Genomic DNA, 21,169 nt, shown 5'->3' on the forward strand with positions numbered 1-21,169 from the left:
CCATACAAAGAAAGGATGGGAACGCCATCTCTTCCCTGCTGCTCGTTTGGGATTTTGTGATTATTGAAATTTCGATGCCACCGAGAGCTCCGCTGTCAGTTTTATCAGTGAAGAACGCTACCTGGGCGACTTCTTTTTAACTGAGACAGAAAATAATCAATGTTAGCACATCAGCTTTGCCTTCTGGGTACCTTTCACTTTGCTTGAATTGCTCTATACATAGAACTCACTGTCATTTATGGGGTTCTCTAAATAATTAAACCAAATCTGAGACAGGCAAATCAAATAAGGGCTATTGTCTAATGGCTATGAATGCTAATTTTCTTCTTTGTTATTTGGTTGTATAATTTTTTTACTCATGACTTTAATTTGCATCCATTTCAATTTTTGAACAGGTTACCAATATTTGAATAGAAGAGTGCAGGTGCACAAGACTTTAAAGGATGTAGTTAAGGGTTAAGTCCAGAAGAACAATGCAGAAGAACAGTATCTGAAAGTCAAATTATAGGAGAACTGGACTGAAACTCAGTGGAAACAGGTTACGTGGAGTTTTAAACCATCGTCTATAGCAGTGGTCCCCAACCTTTTTTGTGCCACGGACCAGTTTATGTCCGACAATATTTTCACGGACTGGCCTTTAAGATGTCGTGGATAAATACAACAAAATAAAACCAGTACCGGTTTGGGGCTGTATTGTAGCCAGTTGTCGAACTATGAATGCAGAAAAGTACAGTCATATTTGATCTGTCATGCAATTCCATCTAGAAAGTGTCTCTTTGGCAACAGCTTCATTTTTCAGTATGGTGATGATCACTAACACACTGCCACTACTGTAAAACCTGGATAGAAAAAACACAGTGGAACACTATCAGTCATGGATTAATCTCCCCCGAGCTCAGACTTCAACATTATTTAAGCAGTGTGGGATCATGTTGACAGGGAATGGAACAAAAGGCAGCCACCATCCAAAGAAGAGCTTTAAATGTCCTTCAAGAAGCCTGGAGAACTATTCTGAAGCCTTCTTAAAGAAATTACGAGAAAGCTTAAAGAGAGTTCAGGCTGTGTCGAAGGATGAAGGTGGCCATACCAAATATCAACTTTCAAACTTGTTAGAATTGTTCAAACACTGTTTTCTTCCTCATGTGCTCTATTTCCATCTTACTGAAGAAGTAGTTTAATACACAACTGCACCTATTTACCATTTTCCTGGCAAAATATGAAGAAATGAGGTTCGTCTCAAGACTTTTCGCAGTACAGTATTTGTGTGTCCCTGCAAGCATATGTGTGTGTTGCTCTGCATAGATGTGGCATCTTGCGTTAGATTTGACCCCTTTTTTCATGCAAGGTCAGGCTGCATGGGGTGTTTGTAAAACTAAGTAACAAACAACGCACATCCAGCTCCGACTCGCTGTCACTCACACGGCTTTTTAATTCATTTCCTGTGAGGCCGACTCAAGTGAAGGACGTGTGTTCTGTAATTGGAAAGTGGTGTTTTGCTTTGTATCCCAGGCTAATCCAAGCTAATGCAAATGAGTGACAGTCAGACGAAGCTACTCGTCTCCCGCCTCTCTCAGCTGTCTGCTGACAGTGAAATGGGCACCGGTCACAACTGGTCACACGCATTTTAATTTCAGAGAAATATAATGTGGTTGCTTCGAGCGTGTTTCTGTTATGCAGCTCCAGTGTATAGAAGTCCTGTAATGTTATGGAATGAGGCCATGGTGGAAGCTATTTAAGTCAGAAATGAGATGCGTTTAACGAATTTGAGACTCACTATCACCCAGCAGGAGTGGTACAATTTGTAGTTTAATTTAAAAATTGATGCTGCTCTTATTAAAAAGAAAGTAGTTACAAATTTATAGTATTAAGATCAAGAGATTGAAGTGGTGGGGGCTCATGAAAAAGCAAAAGAGCAAAGATAAGTTGCAGCTGTATTTTTGAAGAAAAAAGGCAGATTCGGGATAACTCGGTAAGGAGAGACATATATACTCCTAGCTATTGTTGTCTGTAACACTCTTACTGTGTAGGATTTGATCTTTTTTCTCTTCTCTAAATCAAACTTTCTGCAACAGCTTAAATGTCATTTTTCTAGATGGGGGCGGGGCTCTGGAACATCATTTATTAGCAGTGCAGTCACCTGCCTCTGGGGATGTCAGTATCGGTCAGATTGGTTGTTCCACTGCTTAGGTCTGAACCAGAACATCTCAGAAACTACAGGATGGATTGCTGTAACCCTTGGACTGATATTTGTGGTCTTCAGAGAATATATTGTAATTGCTCCACTGATCACCTTGGTTTACCCTCTAGCTCTGCCAGCAGGAAGACGTATTTTTGCTTTTAGTGAAATGTCTGGCAGCTGTCAAATTGACTGACATATCATCTGATACAAATTTGTAGAGGCAGCCAAGGTGCCCAGAGGATCAATCCTAAAGATGTTGGTAATCCCCTGGCGTTTCAGCTAGCACAAGACACTGACATTTGTGGTTCTGAAAGAAAACTCTCCACTCACGGATAGATGAAATTGATGAAATTTAAATCATACATTGACTGTCCTCTCAAGAAGGATTGTGATAGAATTTATTTTTTTTATTTTTTTCCTATCAGCTTCAGCTGTAAAATCAGCATGCAAGCATTGTCATTGTGGAAATCCAAGCATGCTAATGTTAGCATTAAAGGAAAAAGTATATGTCCGCTATAGCTTGAAATTGTGCTTTTTCCCTTTTTTTGTGTATGTGTCAGGTTCTAGCTGTTTAAAATTCCTTACGTTTAGTTGTGTATAAAACCATCAGGGATAGAAGTCCTCTCCACTGAAAGCAATTGATTCCAGCACAGTTAGAACCCAATATAAGGGTGTCTGTATTCCTCTCCAGGTGATATTCTCATCTTAAACTAGAGATCTGCTATTTCAACATTAGATTTCTTCTTTCCATCTTCCCCTGTGCCTCTCTGGCTCACAGAGACTTTCTTCTGCCGCCTTCCTCTTTCTCTCTCTCTCTTTTCTGTTTTTTTAACAAGTAACTTTCTCTCAGAGTTAGAGTCTAGATCTGAATCTGCTGGGCCCCGCAGTGAGTGATTTATCTCCCCGTTGCATGTTTGTGTGTATATGTCTGACCCTGAACATAATAGGCCAAGTTGCAGTACTTCCAACTTAAAAGTCAATAGTTTCCGTACTATGAGTGCTTTTGTGCCCTGCAGCTCATGTCACTAATCGACAGCAAAACAACTGTGTTCTCAACATTGGATTTTCTGTCTCTCCTCTCCATTTCCCTGTCTGTTTCTATTTCTTGCAAGTGCTTTTTCCATTTCATTTCCACAAGTTGTGTGAACCCCAGAGTTTCCTATATATTATCTCTACCTATGTGCGGATTAGTTAAAGGCAAATTCTCATGCATTTTCATATTGTACCAAGTTTTCTACTCTCTCATCTTTCACTTGCTTTCTTTCATGTGTTTTTCTTTATCACCCTTTTCTTCCACTCATCTTCGCTTTGTTTTGACATCCTGTAGTTGGCTGTTTTCCCTTGGATCTTTCCTCAGTTATAAATCACTGTCACCCCACTTCTAGGAAGGGGAAACCAGCTGCTCCTTCATCTCTCAATACATCTGCACACTTCCAAGCAGTGAATGCGTGTGTGTGCGTATGTGTATTATATTTATGTGCTTAGGTGCCCTTGACCAGCAACTGAGAGATGAGGCTTGCCGGACTGTATCTGCTATGAAAATTAATGCCAAAGGGTAACACACGGGCTTTGCATTGTACTGCAGTCACAAAACGTATAGTGCAAAAAAAAAAGAAAGAAAAAAAATAGAAACGTAATGGGAACATGCATGGAAAAGAACAGGACTCACGCAGAAGTGTGTAAATACACAAACACACACAGGATTACTTTGTTACTCTGTGCTCATGAGGATGTGAAGGAAAGATATATGAGCCCAAAGATTTGTCCCTATGAGTAAAAGCCCAATTAAATGAGATGGCAACTCTCTGGTTACTCACTGTCTTCATGTGAAGACGTGGTTTGCAAATAACACACAATAACCATCAGTAGGTTGGTACATATATTCGTAACCCATAAATACACATAGTATACACACCTATAAAGATTTCTACACATGCAAATTATTTAGTGGTGCTGCAGTACAGTAACTACATTCCCTTTTCTGCTCTCCAAGCTAATTCCTTACTGGACTGGCCAATGATTTTAGGTCATTGGTCATACATATTCATATACAGAATATATTTACAGAGATCTGCTAAGACTTATTAGACCACTATCTCTTTTTGGGGCTGTCACATAGAGACTTTGAAAGGCTCTATGTGACGCATCACGTCACATGTTAGATTTTCAGTTCACTCAGAGGCCACATAGTACATAAGATGTGTTGGCTTGAAAAGGTTAAGCAGCAGATTTTCCCCTGAGAAGGCAGGTTTTGCATCACACATGAAGCCATTATTAGCTTATTTGTTGGACTGTTGCAGTTTTAAATGACTCAAGTAGTTTTCATGAACAATCACCCCCAACTGGTAGATGGCTGCCCCTCGCTAAGTCTGGTTGTGCCGGAGTTTTCTTCCTGTTAATATAGAGTTTTTTCTTCCCACTGTTGCCAAGTACTTGCTCATAGGGGTCATCTGATTGTTGGGGGTTCCTTTCTATTATTGTATGGTCTTTACCTTACAATATAAAGCACCTTGCAGGTGACTGACTGGAATGCCTTCTGGACGACCACTAAGTGAGGCGAGACTTCTGTCCTATTCTGAGGCAGATGCAGGATGCTGGAGAGATTATGACTCTCGGCTGGGTTGGGAACCACTCGGGTGAGCTAGAAGATTTGGGATGTGGGAAGTCTGGGCTTCTCTGCTTAGGCTGTTGCCCATACCACCGGAACTCGGATAAATGGTAGAAAAGGTGTGGATGCTACCCAAATGCCAATTTAAAAAGATGAGTCTTCAGCTGCCTTTGAATGCATACACAGATAAGCTCACAGAAAATAAACTGGATGGGAGAGAATTCTAGAGAGTGGGGGCCACTACTGCAATGTCTCCATCACCTTTAGTTTTTATTATACATTTCAGGATGGACGATTAGCCCTGATCAGAAGACCTGAGAGTCTTGCTGGTGACATATGGTATTAAAATTTGCCAATATAGGTGGGTACTTTATGCAGAACCCAAAAGGTGAACAGCACAACTTTGAATTAATTTCTAAATATGATGCAGAGCAATTGCAGTAGGATGAAAATGTATTATAGTTCTCTGATGATGAAAACAAGAACAAACTAGAGCCTTAACATTCAAATCCAACCTTAACATCTGGTTCTCATCAACAGTCATTCCCGGGTCTCTAATAGATAACATAAACAGGACATAACAGGAGAGGGAACCCAGATTTCTAAGGACCTGGGGGACTAGGCAGGCAGAGATGCACACAACGATCTTTGTTTTATTCTCAGTCAGCTGGAGAAAATTACATAACATCCAGGCTTTTATGCAGTTCAAAAGCTTTAAAACACATTGAGGCTTAAAAGTGATATAAAGCAGAAAATCATCAGCATAGAAATGATAAGAACTGTTTGTGTCTCAAAATCTGATATAAAGGAAGTTGAGACATCCAAACCTTTACTGGCTAATGAGCACCAAAAGCACTGGATACAAATCTATTTCCCAAAACAATGGAATGACTTCATAACACCTTTTGTTAGCAATCACTGGGAGAACTTATGACTGTAGTTTTAGTTTTCTATTCATTCTTCATAGACTCGTAAACCGTGAATATTCCAGTTTTTCTTTTCCTGTTTTTTCTGCCTTTTTCATTTCTCCTCCGATAAAGAGAGTAATGCTCCAAAGAAGCATCAAAAACACATTATAACTTTAAACTTTATGTTTTTAGTTTGTAGCACAAGCCCTTTGTAGTTTAGCTATTTTCTTATTTTTAAAAAATACTTTTGTTGCTTGTTCTCAGTGAATTCTCTAAAGTGTGAGAGGCTAGCACTCTCCATGAGCTTTTAGTATAAAACTGGAGAAGTCCCTCTTTAATCATTCTCTGTGTGCAGCTTCACAGTTTGCAGCTCCTGTGAATAGAGGAGTGTCTTGGATCTGACCCCTCTGAACTTCTGTGCTCCAGCCAGGTGTTCCCCTATGGCCTGCCAGAGGAGTTCACTCTGGTCTTCACCCTGGCGTTAAAGAAGGCTGCCTTGAGAGACACCATCTACCTCTTTCAGATATCGGATGCGCAGGGATATCCACAGGTGCGGCTCCCTCATCATTTCCTCAGTTTTACACTTTCTCCCCCTCCCCCTCACTACTCTCTTTCCTTCTGTTCTCTCATTACTTGCTTCTCCCTTGAGCTTTCACCTTTTTATCCCTCTCACTTTTTTGTCTTTTCATTCTCTCCGCCGCTCATCTCTCTCTTGCATAGTCATCCACTTTCCCTTTCGATTTCTTTTCTCTTGTGACATCTTTTCAATTTTCTCCCCCCTCTTTCATTCCATACGGCTTTTGTCCCCTCGTATTTTTCATCCGATACCCTCTCTTTTGCTCCCTGTCTCTTTGTCAGTCTTCTTTCGATCATCTCCGACTCTCCTCTTTCATTCACCTTCATTGTTATTCACTTGTGTTCCATGATGAAGCACTGGAGTCCCTCGGAGTCCCGATAATCACTAAGAGTTGGAGGCCAGATTTAAATATTTGGCGTGTATGATGGATGGAGGCCAAGTCGCCTCATTAGCAGTGACTGATTGGCTGTACTGCTTGTGTGTGTAATTAATATGTCTTTCCCCTTTGCTAGTCAATTGTACAGGTTTGTTAGGTGGTAATCACGTGTACGTACTGTATTAAAGTTTGTTGAAACCACTGCCAGTCAAACACTTTGAGATATACTTCTTTTTGTTTTACCTGTTTGCATTATTTTGAGTTTAACTGGTACAATGCCACCTCATTTATCCTGTTCTTTGCCTCCAACTAAAACCCAGCTCTCCGTAGACGTCAGCGGCCCAGATCGCACCCTGTCCTTTCGAGCCAAAGGGGCAAACCCTTCAGCGGACCTGGTGGGTTGTGTTTTCACTGGAGAGGGAGTGGAAGCCTTGATGGATCTGCACTGGCACAAGTTGGCCCTCAGTGTCCAACACGGAGCTGCTTCCCTCCATGTGGATTGCAGCTCAATTGAGACCAAACCCCTGGAGCGCAGAGGAGCCCTTCCCTCTGATGGACACACTCTGCTGGGTATTCGGGCGTCAGATGCTGGGGCTGTGCAAGTATGAGATTAATAAAAAAATAATAATTTTATTTTTATAGTGTCAACAATAAACAACAATTAAAAAAAAATACAGAAAATCATAAACACACAGGATATAAAAAACTTACATGTATAGTTAACAGGAAAACCTCAGTAAAGACACTTCCTAGATAGTAGATACAGTTGGACCTAATCTGGCATTAGCAAATGGTGTGTGCGCCAGATGTGTCCCAAATGGTTGAAACATATCTAACATCTGGCCCCTATCAGATGGACTTTGGCAGAGTTAGACAATCTGAGTCAGCGTTATAAGTAAAGACTAAATGAGACCCATAAAATAGGGCCACATTTGGGCTAAACATTCAGTGCTCTTATGGTTTTACAGAGGGGAACCCTAAAAGCTGCTTTTGATTTACTTGGGATGCTCAGGAAGAAAGCTCCAATGCTGAGACGCGAACAGCAAGGTCTCATTCACCCCGAGTAACAAAGTGAGTGGCTGGAAAAAACCAGGAGACTTCTACCAGAGGACTCTATAGGGATTAAAATATCAGCAACATAACCGAGAGCCTGATTGTGGAAAGCCTTAGCCATATTTTAAAATCAGTCCTCAAACTCAGTTCATAAATATGCAGAAAATGGAGCGACGTGATCTGTTTTTTTTCTTCTGTGGCGTGACTTAGGTGCTCCCAATTTCAACAGTGAGGCTTCTTTCACAAAGCTGGGTGCAAAACAAATGGAAAGCGGTGCAATCTGCCGCCAGCACATTGATTAAAATAAAGTGGTCGACAGAACTCGAAGCCAGATTAAAACACACCAGTTACCAGAGTTTGCAGTTGTCCTTTTGAGCCTCCTGAGCATGTTTCAGTGTTGTGAATTAAGCAAGATTGGAACATTTTTTTTCCACCCAAAAAATTAAGTCTTGTTTTTTATAGACGGTATCAATCACAAGTTAAATTTAGTTTTTTTTAACTCCTCTAAAACATTCAATACAACTGCAAGCAAAGCCCAAGGTTTGCCAAGGGTAGACTTTTTTTAGCTAGTGCTTGGCCATTCCATGCTTTTAAAAATGGTCTACTGGGAAAATAGAGGGACATTAGGCAAAGAAATATCACACGCTTGACTTCACGGTCTTGACTGTTGAGGAGCTTTTGATTAAGATTAAGGTTTGCAACGTAAATGTCATCTCAAGTTACTATTTGAGCATATGGTGACCTTTAGTCTCTCTCTGTATGAGGAACAAACTGTTTCAGAGGTGTTATGAATGAGCCAGGTTGAGGTTAGTGCCACAGATGAGGGCATCCTAGAGCACAGTTGAGTAATATAACACAGTAGACCCCTGACATTTAGAATTTCACCACTTTATCAAAGCATTTATCCAGGAAAAAAGACATTCCCTACCATCCTCCCATAAATGCCTTTCAACTGAAATCATAGATATTTAAGCTTATATGTATGTGTATATGCGTCTGTTCTACACCCATAAGGTTTTCATTCCTTTAAGACAATCTCAATGAGTCCTGATTTAAAAACATAAGCGAATATATGTAGTGAATTGAGACTATTAGTGCTAAACAGATCCAGTAATCCGGACAATTAATTTAATGATCGGTTAACCGGCCTAGCTGGGAAAACAGCTAGGCCACTTTTGTCAGTTCAGGGGGGAACACACGCACACTCTCACACAACCGCAGACATTCACAGGAAGCATCTGATGAAGTGATTTTCCATTGCTTTACATTAATGAGAAATTAATTGACTCTCAGCCATGTTTACTGCCTCATTTACACTTGATGTTCTTAATAAAATAAACAAAGCAAAGTACCCTTAGACACCGCCATATCCAGCACTGTATTTACTATCCTCTCTCTGTCTGTCTGTTTTTTGCAGATGGATATTCAGCAGGCAATGCTGTATTGTGACCCCTCACTTGCCATGCACGAGGCCTGCTGTGAAATACCTGGGGCACGGGTGAGAGTGGAAACCCTTACTGTCTTTACCAGCAACTATAACTTTGTCTGGAGCAGAGGCTAATAGCAAAGAGTTTAAATGAAAACTTTAGCTTTTTGGGAAAATCGTTGCTTTCTTTCTGCGTCTACGTGCACTTTACAGCATGCCCTACTTTAGCATAAAAAAAAGCTGCTTAGCGCACAAAAGAGCTAGCTTAACGCTGTTGGAACACAAAAGAAATCTACTTACTGACATCTCCAAACACTATCAAATTAGACCAGTGTTGGGGCACAAAAACTTTAAAGCAATCACCACAGAAATGGAGGCTGCAAGCCTGACTGTTCATCACTGCTTTTGTTACCTGTTGAAGATGAGGATCTGGCTGCTGGGCTGGTGTTAGCATACACTCAGCTTCAACAGAATTCTGGCTTCTTGGCTAGCTTTGAGTTGTGTTAGCAGTAATGCTGTTATTTCTGTTTGAAGATCTTTGGCTTGTTTAAACCCGAAGTTCATTAAAAATTCAAATAAAGTAAAAAAGAGTTGTTTTGTAAACCTGACTGAATGTAAATTTGGGGCAGACTCTTACTTTTGTTGAACCAAAGCTGAGCTGAACTGAGCCCCGGTGACTGTAACTCAGCACTTGTCGCAGCTCCATGACAGTAAAAGTAATCTGTTGGATGGCTTTTACTGTTAAACAGCTGCAAGAAAAGCTGAGTCTGCATTATCCAAATTAAATACCATAAAAAAAGTCTCTGCAATTTCTCTTGAGACTTTATGGGTTTTTTTGTTAATCAGCAATGCTTTGTCTTTATAATGCTCTATTCTGTTTTTCCCCCTCCACTTATTTTTGGTGGTCAGAAAGGAAGAAAAAAACTTGGCTGCAGATCATGGTATGCAGGAAGCCCATATTTTTATAGGACTCCATCAGCTGTTTGACTAAGATTATTGTCTTAATTCTGCTCCAGAAACTTTGTTTGAATCTATAATATGTTAATCCACAAGAATTTAATTTGGTTATTTGCACATAAAATGTGATTTGCCAATATTATTAGCTTAAGGCGTGACTAAAAGCCATTTTCGAACATTCACGTTCCTTGTCGCACCTTCCAGAAGCCATTTTCTATTCTGTTTCATTGTTTTTATAGTTCGTTGTCTTTCTCTTGCCTGTCTACCTCTTTTCTTCTGTGTTTTTGAGCGGTTATTGTTTGCAAACTTCAGACAAGCACCTTATCAAATAGAAAACAGATGCATTGGACTGAAAACCCCATAAAAGTGTGTTGAGCAAGCAGTTGTTCATGGGAAGAATTGTAAACAGCCAGTTCAGAGTTTATTTTTAAGCTGAAGGTATTTCATGAATTCACCCAACTTTTTGTAGCAATTCTCCAGGGTTGTCTTTGCTTGCGTGTCGTTTCGTGCATGCATATGTGCCTTTTTCATTACCCGATGAATTCATGGGAGGGATACAAACAGGGTGAGAAGCTCCTTCAGAAGTTTGAAAATGCAGAGGCCTCTGGAGGAGGGATTGTAAAATTGATTAGAGGGTTTGAAGACAAAAACCTCTTCTCCTTTGCTCATGGCGTGTGTGCTGCAGGGCCTCCTCCAAGCGGCGTTTAAATTTGAAATGAGAAGTGGAGGCGCACATACATATGTGTATACGCACACCCATGAAAGTTGCAGCGTCTTGAAACGCAACTACATAAGAGCAGATTTTGTTTCTACACACAAAGTCAGCCACTATTATGTTATTTGAATGTGAGCGCTTCTTATCAGAAGGGACTTATCCCAAGCATCTCTTAAAGTTGGTAAAACATGATTTTAACCAAATTTTACATCCTACCCAAAGCAGAAATTTGACCTTAGTGATCTAAATCTTGTCTTTGCTCTCTTGCAGTGCCCTCCTGATGCTCCCAAGAGCCGCCGTGCTGCTGAAAACGACCTGTTGGACAACACATTTAACCAGGTAAGACTACCGATGCACAACACATGTACAAACACAAAGCGAGAAATTTCTAGTTGCTTAGAGATAAAAATAATAATAATAATAATTACACAATAATCACAGAACAGCAGCACACACTTGGCAATTATAAACCATGTGGACACCACTACTAAAGATCAATAGGACGTCAGTGGTATTTCAACTGATGTAAGCATAGCAAGTTACTGATAATACTTCAAAATGTTGTACTACTTGTACAAATGTATTTAATTTATTAAATCAACATTAGTTTAAAATAAGTTTTAGTGGATTCACTCCTACACTGTCTGTCAAGGAGAATTCTCAGACTGTCACTGCCTCCATTTGTAATCACCACATCTACAAAAGACATCACAAAACCATAAAGTGAATAAAACATATGAAAAAAGTATGAAAGGAGCATACTTTGTTCAGATTTTGATTTTTTTTTTTTTTTTACTTAATGTATGTTAATGTGAGTCTGTCTTCCTCTTGCTCTCTCTCTTGAGATCTGGTGTACATAATCGTGACATCAAAGTTATATTGGCAAGAAAAAGTCAGTTAGTGACACTTTAGAAGAGTCTAATAATCACCACTGTCAAACTCACACATCTCCAGTATGTGTCACTACGGAGCCCCGCAGGGGACATTGGAGAAAAAAAAATAAAGCTGAAGTCTTGCGAGATCTCGCGAATGTTTTTTCTTCTCAGCTCGAAGCCGACCGGGAGGTCGAGGCACGATGTGCTGGGAGTGCGATGATAAACCGAGCAGAGTTACTTTTGCGTGAGTCCTTATCCGATGTATTTATAGAGGACATGCAGAAATGTTCTTTCCCATGGTTTTTTAAATACTATTTACCAGTCAACTATAAATCAATGACTTTTCAATAGTGGACAAATGGGATGCACCATTGGGAGAGGGGTGAAATGGAATAGTCCAAACGATAATAGCTTTATTTTTTTTAGATCAACTGTAACTTTATGACTTTTCAACCTTTTTGTTGCCACCTACTCTACACTTACTACTCTATACTATATTTTCTAACGTTAGTTCAAGATTTATTTAACTTTAACCCAACCATACCCATATGGAAAAGAAATAGTAAAAACTTATATGTGATTACTCATGAAAGTGGCCACTTTCTCATTACTTTCATACATTGTTTTAGTAAGTATCAAAAACATACAAGTTTCATTTTATAATTTTTCAAGGGATCTTATATCTGTTTTCACTCTTGTATGCTTTTCATACAAGTTTCACACAAGACAGATACAAACTTTATAAGATTTATATATATCTTTTCCATATGGGTAATGATGATTTAGATGAACAGCCAGCATTGATTTAATATCGTCTTACTGTCCAGAAAATATTGTAATCACCTCTCAGAAGAAGAAAAAGCCAAAAAAAAAAAACCCAGAGTCAACAAGATATTCCTGCTTGAAGTCCACTTGAACGTATCTCATGGAAAAGGAATATCCCTCCTCTTATTCTCCTACCTATGTAAGTTATTTGTCGAGCATCAGTTTAAATGACCCACCAAAGAAAACATGTTTGGCTACTGAAGAACTATGGCAGAGTAAATGGAGGAAAGCATCTTTTTTTACCCTCCAGGTGGACATTAGGATAATGAATCGATGTCATGCGGAAACTACGAGGAGACACACATGCACCAATTACCGTACACAGCAGATTCGCTTCTTATGCCCAAGTATTTCTAATACCAATGACAAACACTTTACTCTAGGAACAAAATGAAGGGGGGGGGGGAAAAAAACAAACCCTTGTCTCTTGGATCGTGAATTATCTCCCCCCCGCCTCTCATCAGGCATAGAAATAACACAGACAAACACAGACATACACTTGGCCACAACTTTGTTCTTCAGGCAGTTTGAGCTGTCTGAGATGCTCCTGCTGGCAAGCAAACGCCGGCCAGCAGGACTTGTACCAAATGGCTTTGTTGTTCTCCGTTGAAGCTCCACCATGGACAACATGTTTTCTGCTCTGCAGTAGTCTTTATCATTTTGTCATTTTCTGTGACTTCTGTTCAGTAAAGTCTGCTGGTAGCAATTGTTCAAAGTGTCTGTGAGCAGGGTCCAACGCATGACAAATAGAGCCTTATGCAGCACATGGGAGACATTTTTTCCACAAATTGTCACAATACTTTTCAAAATTAATTTTTTGTTCTTGCTTTAATATCGCTTGGTATGTGGAAGTTCTTCCAGTAACATACAGGCAATTTATTTTTGTTTTCACAGCTGCCTGTTTTATTATTCATATTAATGGGACATGTATCTAATTATCTCTTCATTAGGGCCTGGTGTTTGTCCTGTGCGGTGCTAACTTAAAACTCTGGCAGATTCTAAGACAGTAATCAGTCCCATAGATGGTTTCCTCACCTTTCACTCTTTCTCGCCTTTTCTGCTATTATAAGTTCTAGTAGACTGACTGCTTTTAGGTAACAAGACATTTAGTCTTATTATGATTAATGTTTTTATCTCTACTGTACCCGTTCTCTCTCTCTCTCTTTTTGTTTTTTAAAATAGCATAGCGCTCAAAGACTGGTAATTCTAATTTCATCTGTGTATCACTTTTGTACACCCTAAATAAACTGTGAAATCCAAGATTCCAGTGTGTGAGCCAGATGTTATTGATGCATACCAGAGCAACCATTAATCTTGGATTAACAGAGAGACAGCAAGTTAACCATGTCATATGTGAAGAGACTCGAAAAACAACTTCTCTAGACGTGGATTCCTTTCTTTTTCATCTACAAATAGCCTTCTACTACTTCTAAACATGAAAGTTGTTTTAGAGTGGCTGGAGTAAAAGTTGTACACCGTGGCTCTAGAGGGACCTGCGAAGTTATGTCACTTAGCACTTAGCATGGTTCAACACTTGGTGACAAAACCCGTTGATGGACGAATTGCTTTCTGTGTAGCTTTTGGGCTATTTTTTGTTGTGTTTATGTGCTTTTTAAGGATAAAGACTGAACCTGAAGATTTCAGGTAACAGAGGCATAATATGAATATAAAGCTATTGAAAGAAACTCAGCTTAGGTCATCAAAGTGAGCATTTTTTATGATCATTATGTTTTTTAAGCAAAACTTAAATTAAAAAAAAATTGTAAAATATTCTGTTCCTTCCCTACCTCACATCTGATTTATGCATACACCTGCTTTAGTTCAGCTTGTTCCAACTCTTCATGCATGTGGAAAGAAATATTCAACACAAAACTCATCCAAGAACTGTTCGAATCTATATACTGGAATGCCTCTTTCATTATGTATTAAAAAATAATATAGCTCTTAAGATTAGTTAAATACAGCGTGAAATAAACAACAACAGTATTGCACATGTCATTGTTTATTTAACAAAAACTAAGCCAAAATGCAGACGCAGCGCATGAAAAACTAAGTACACCCCTGATTCTGTACCTTCTAGAACCACATTTAGCAGTATGGTATAGTATAGTATATTGAACTAATCAGCTTTTTGTATAACTTAACACAATGCTGTGGAATTTAGGCCCACTCTTCTTTACAATCTTGATTTCGTTCATCAACATTTGTAGGCATTTTTTATGTACAGCTCTCTTAACATCTCACCACAACATTTCAATCAGGTTGAAGTCTAGACTTTGACTGGACCATTGCAACACCTTGATTCTTTTCTTTTTCAACCATTCTGTTCTAATTTCAGCACAGCTTTAGCTGACTCACTGACTGTAAGGTGTCTAGAGCCAAAATCGTCACGCCTCCATCACCATGCTTGACAGTTGGTAAGAGGTGTTAGTACTGACGTTTGACTTTCACCAAACAAAAGTACTTTGCATTATGGCCAAACATGTCCACTTTGTTCTCATCTATCCAAAGGACAATAATCCAAAGGTCTTGTGGTTGTTTTAGATGCAACTTTGCAACCTAAGCCATGTTGATACGCTCCTGTAAGAGAGATGCTTTCTCCTTGCAACCCTTCCAAGCAAGCCATACTTGTTAAGTCTTTTTCGAACTTTAACATTACGCATGCTAACTGAGGCCTGTGGACTGTAGCTCTTTGGATTTTGGAGCTTCGTTGAGCAATGCCTGACTTTGGGGTGAAGTTAGTGTGATGATCACTCCTTGGAATATGGGAATTTCTTTCACTTGGGAATGCTCTCTCACTTTAGAATCATGGATGTCAAATTGCTTGGAAGTTTGCTTATAACCCTTTAAAGACTGGCGCCCAGCAATTGTTGCTTCTATAACATTATTGTAGATTATTGTTTATTTTCATAAAATAATAATGACATGGTGTAATATGTCATTTGGTTTTGTATTTACCCACCTTTCAGATCTTGTAATCACTAGAGATGGACCGATCCGATATTACGTATCGGTATCGGTCTGATACTGACCTAAATTACTGGATCGGATATCGGAGAAAAATAAAAAATGTAATCCGATCCATTAAATATCACGAAAGCACCTCACAAAACTTGCAATGCGCCTTAACTCGCCTCAGAACGTTAGCACGTCGGAGCAGTATGCATCACGTGATAGAGCGGCTGTGGCATGCGGGACCTGTCGGTGGTCTGGATAGCATGTGGAGCTTCGCTAGCAACCCGGCATTTCATCTCCGACAAAGTTATCCCCGAGAGAAGTAAAGCAAGTGTGTAAGTCCATCTCTGAATGTTTGTCAAGCATTCCTGCGTTAAGCTTAACAAGCGATATATGGAGCGACTGCCTCCTCTTGCTGCTACTTCAATCATGAAACTGCTTAACGATCAGCTGATCGGCTTTTCTGTCGCGAGTCCGTCTCTCTTGTTTGTTTTTGGCCCACTTTGCACCAGAAAGAGGAAACCAGTGGATAAACAACAGCAGCACGTTTAAGCTTGATAAGCTGTTGTTAGAATTTATTTAATATTACTTTCTACACGAGGATCTTTTTCTACGCAGCTGACGGCTGTAACTGTGCAGGGGCGGATCTAGCAAAGTTTAGCCAGGGGGGCCGATAGGGCATGAACAGGGAAAAGGGGCACAAAGACACACTTTTCTTTATTCTCATTTAAAATGTCTAGCTTTTAATAAATAATTATCCGAATCTTACACCCAAAGTTTTAATTTGATGTAAAAGGAATAGAAGTCCATTACTGTATATAGTAACTGTTGAGTCTACGGTAATAAATATACCCTAGTAAGCTATAGTAGTTTTTCCTTTGGGAAGGTACCATCTGTGCAGTCTGCAATTTTGTTGAAGAAAGATGTTGAATCTATTTAATATTTCTTGAAAAATAATTGATTTCTGTGCATTTTTTTTCACACTGCATCAAATTAAGGTTGATTACGTCGATTAAGCATCATGAGGTGGAGCGTGAGGGGTGGTTCCCTATTTTTTATTTATTTATTTTTGTTGTTGCTGGGAGTTGGAACCCTATTAGTTAGGTTGCTTAATATTTACGCTAAGTACTCTTTAAAATACCAGAATAGGGAGGATGGTGTAGGTTTAAGTTTATTAGATTGATCAGTATTGCTGAACTATGAAACATTTTTTTTTGCATACAGGTATAACAGAATAGCTTTAGTGTAGTTGTTGTTTTAAACTTGAGTATGAACTTATACAAAATTCAGCAAGATATTTAAAAAAAACAGTTTTGTTGATTAAAAAACACTATATCGGATTCATATCGGTATCGGCAGATATCCAAATTTATGATATCGGTATCGGTATCGGACATAAAAAAGTGGTATCGTGCCATCTCTAGTAATCACCAGTTCATTTTTTTCTTTATTATATCCTGATTTTGTCCTTTATCATATCCTGAAATCTCAGTTGCATAACCTCCCCTTACCCTGGTGATATGCTAGACAGGCTGCCAGGCTGTCGGGGCTAAGAAAGAGCGACCATTCACACTCACATTCACACCTACGCCAAATGTAAAATCACCACTTAACCTTCAGTATAATGCATATCTTTGGACTGTGAAAGGAAGCCAGAGTGCCTGGAGTGAACCCACACAGGCATGTGGTCACAGCAGGTACTGCCTTTCTGAAGTATAACAAATCTCACCCTTAGTGTTTCTTATCTTTGACCACTGGAAACCTCTTTTTCTTGCTTTCAACCCAGCACCCCCAAAAGGTCGTCTAGTCCTCAATAGACTCAATAGTCCTTTGTGTTTCGTTTCCCCATCGTGTATCTCTTGGACTTTTTATGATGAGGTCTAACACCAGCCATAAAAACGACTTCTCCCCTCTTCCCTTTACTGACATGCTTTCTTATTGTTCACTTCCCAACTTTCCATCTTGGAACAGGTTGTTTCCGCTCAGCGTTCTGTGCTTCCTCTATCCCTCTTGTTGTTGGCTGTTTTTACTTATTTATTTATTTTGTCTGATTTTTTTTTTTTTTATACTGTGCACAGCAGGGTCCATCTCTTTACTTACCCCAGGGCTCCAGAGTTACAGCGTTTGGTTTCTCTCTCACTTTACTCATCTTCTTTCATCTCTTTTTCTTTTTCATGAAAACCAAAAATAAAGAATAAAGGATGATGACCCATGTGTGCAACCATGATGGCCCTTATTTCATCCTCCTTTGTTCTTCTTCTGATGCAACGAATTGTAATGGTAACATAAATTTACGGGGATGCGCCGGACAAGCAATAGGAAAACAGAAGCTTCTCTATGCCACTCCTAAAAAGAAAAAATGTCATGTGATGTAGAGCCCTGTGATTTTTTTGAGGGCATTTGGTTACTTATAGGAACAAAGCACAGGAATTAAAAGGAACTAGAAACATACCATAATAATAATGTAGATTAAACAAATTTGAGAAGGAAATCAGACTCTGGTAAGAGTGTTATCACACCAGCACCAAAATGCTAATCTGTTTGAGTCAATATGGCCGAATATTAGCTAATCAAGTCATTAAGGTGAAAATCATGGTGGTCATGGTCATGCTCAAATATGAGTTGAAGAAAACAAAAGTGCCTGACGTTTTCTTTCTTTGCTTTCTTTTCTTCTTTTCTGCCAACAGGAGATTTTTGCATCCAAGGATCTTGCAGAAAAAGTAAGTCTCGCATACACACAAAGCACATGTGGTTCTATGGTTTTACGGTACTGAATTTCTAACCACATTGCGCACTTGTTGCATAAGATGGTCGCCTCAACGGAAGAGAGCTCTGGGTTCAAAAAGTGAAGCTGACATGTTCTGCGTTTGTATTCTGGCGTTCTTTAGGAATTCATTAAAAGAAAAAAAATCAGGTTAGGGAGGAATCGCTAAGAACTTATTTGCAGCCTAGGATGTAACCTTCCTTTGACCCCAGTGCATTCTGCAATCTGAACCGGAAATATCAGCCATATGCATGGATAACAACTCTTTTGGCATTTATATGCTGTTGAAACAGAAACCCGAAAACAATATGCAGGCCATGTGTGTGTGTCTGTGTATACGTGTGTGCAGGCTGCGTATATGTGTGTTGTGCATGGGACTGTTTCCTCCTGCCTCCACACATTCTCACAGCTTGCTGACTGACTGAAGACTGATTTACACCTCATTATTCGCTGGGTCTCAGTTGGGAGTTGCTTCTGCCTATTAATTTTGTCATTCACCTACAATAGGCATGTTCTGTTCACAAATAGAATACAAAACTCCAGACGCTTCATTATGTTGCTCCGGTGTGTGCTTACTAATGCGGGCTCCCGCCTCCGCTGACTTCCTCAATGTAGGTTATTACCTGGGTTGGAACATGCAGCTTGCCCTGCCGCTGGGGGCACACACACACACACACACACACACACACACACACACACACACACACACACACACACACACTTTCAAGGAAACAAAAGTGAGTTTTTCGTTTGTGCTACCAATGTAATTTGGTCAAATTATACAGGCAGCTGTTTTATTCAAAAGTAAAAAAATGGTTGTGCGACCCATAGGAATCTATTGATAATACGAGGAGATATTATGCATCGCTGATGCCAACAAATGCACCAAACAGGCATATGAATTAGTATGATTATTGTCATAAATGATGTGAATAAAGGGTTGATTTGACTTGTGCGTCACAATCCCAAAGCTCAGTTAGAAACTCGTTTTCGTCGCAATCTTGATGTCATTCTTTTTCATCTATTCTTTTATAGTTTGTTCGTCTTATACGAGTGCATTCTTGGGCATGTCAGTCAAAATGCTCAGCATCGCCAAGCTGCATGTTTTCATGAAAGATTCCTTTATGATAGGGGGTGTCAAACGTAAGGCTCAGGGGCCAGAATTGGCCTGGTGAAGACTCCAATCTGGCCCACTGGATGGTTTTGGAAACTGTGAAGGAGAACATAACTTTTAACATGTTTTACAGGTTTTCCTACAGACAAAGGCCTCTCCCATAGCCATTCATATTACACCACAGTAATTAAACTATAGATTTCTATACTTTTACACATTTATGTTTTATAATTTAAGCCCAATTAGTCATGCTGAGAGATTTCTTTTATTTTCTACAGCTGCATTTCTTTATCGTGTAGAAAAACTCTGACATACTGTTGAAATTGCTCTTCTTTTTCTTATATTAGGATTTTCCATTGATTTAAGGTATACTTTTATACATTTCTGTACATTGACAGAAAGGGGAGGTTTCACTGATCTGGTCCATATAAGATCAAAATGGGCTGTATGTGGCCCACGATATGAAATTAGTTTGAAATCCCTGCACTTTGAATAAAACCTTCTTGTTCCTGTTTTAAGATTTGTCAGTGAAAGTTTTAATGCACTACAATAATTCAGTGAATTGCATTAGAGGAGATTATGATTTTTTTTATTTACACTTGTAGATTTGCATTAGTGTCCGCTGGCTTGAGACCTGGCAGATGGAGAGAAGGATTGCCAAAAAGTGTTACCAGAAGGCTCCCTGACAGAATGTTGGTGCCTGTGTTCTCAGATGTTTAAGCTCATAGATTATGATTTGTGCTGGTTAGCGTAATGAGTAGTGAGCGCCTTTGTTTTGGGATGGCGATGTCAAAAATAGAGTGTGCTTTGTGCGGGATATCGAAACCTTTGACTAAATGGTAAATGGTAAATGGCCTGTATTTATATAGCGCTTTACTAGTCCCTAAGGACCCCAAAGCGCTTTACATATCCAGTCATCCACCCATTCACACACACATTCGCACACTGGTGATGGCAAGCTACATTGTAACCACAGCCACCCTGGGGCGCACTGACAGAGGCGAGGCTGCCGGACACTGGCGCCACCGGGCCCTCTGACCACCACCAGTAGGCAACGGGTGAAGTGTCTTGCCCAAGGACACAACGACCGAGACTGTCCGAGCCGGGGCTCGAACCGGCAACCTTCCGATTACAAGGCGAACGCCCAACTCTTGGGCCACGATCGCCCCAATTAAGGTATTAATCGAAATATTTTGACGGAAAGGCTCATACAGTCAGTTTCTTCAAAACACAAGTGTAGGAGGAAATATTCATAGGCAAGAGAAGACAAAACGCCTGTGTAATGTACTTTTACTTGTAATACTTAACTCTACTGGAAATTCAACTTTCTGGCCTCACCCGAGGAAGTGCTGACCATATGTATCTGGCAGTCTCATAGTCTCTCAGATACCCGACAAAGGTCTAAGGGCCAAAACATTGTTCTTCCAGTAAAGTTTATATGCAAGTAACAGGACAGTGAGTGGGAGTTGTTTCTTTCCTTGCAATGATTATCCAGTTATCCAGAGCATTTTAGCTAGAAGACAAAGTTGGCCATAAGTTGGTGAAAATAGAGAAATCTTCAGCAGCTAAAAAATACTGAGCCAAGGGTTAGCAGAGCCCAACATCAAGAAAACAGAAACATGACTACAAAGTAATGCCAATGTTGCCCTGTGCAGTGTTTCCTAAACTCGACTTTGAAAAGTACTTGAAGATACACGAGACTCCTGCCATTTAAAAGTAATCCTTTATTTCATATCATTACGTGTTGCGAAAAGTAACTCATTAGAGTACAACCCCCAATACCTCAAAAGTTGGAATGGTGTGTGAAGTGTCAGTAAAAACTGAAAATAAGGATTTG

General features: G+C 39.7%; 1 protein-coding gene across 5 annotated transcripts in view; it reads left to right on the forward strand.

Annotated features, from left to right (window-relative positions):
- Positions 1-21,169, forward strand: part of col16a1 (collagen, type XVI, alpha 1) — an 87,079-nt gene that overhangs the window by 23,808 nt on the left and 42,102 nt on the right. For all 5 annotated transcript variants that reach the window (XM_086279056.1, XM_086279054.1, XM_086279057.1 and 2 more), the window contains exons 5-9: positions 6,122-6,245; positions 6,969-7,250; positions 9,119-9,199; positions 11,070-11,138; positions 18,142-18,174. In XM_086279056.1, coding sequence (XP_086135182.1) covers positions 6,122-6,245; positions 6,969-7,250; positions 9,119-9,199; positions 11,070-11,138; positions 18,142-18,174 — 589 coding nt within the window. The remainder of the gene's footprint in view (positions 1-6,121; positions 6,246-6,968; positions 7,251-9,118; positions 9,200-11,069; positions 11,139-18,141; positions 18,175-21,169) is intronic.

This window comes from Aulonocara sp. 'chitande type north' Nkhata Bay, linkage group LG22 (genome assembly GCF_057382095.1).
Source record: "Aulonocara sp. 'chitande type north' Nkhata Bay isolate Kocher_YH1m ecotype deep benthic linkage group LG22, A_spYH_male_GT1.1, whole genome shotgun sequence".
In the NCBI taxonomy this organism is placed as follows: Eukaryota; Metazoa; Chordata; class Actinopteri; order Cichliformes; family Cichlidae; genus Aulonocara; species Aulonocara sp. 'chitande type north' Nkhata Bay.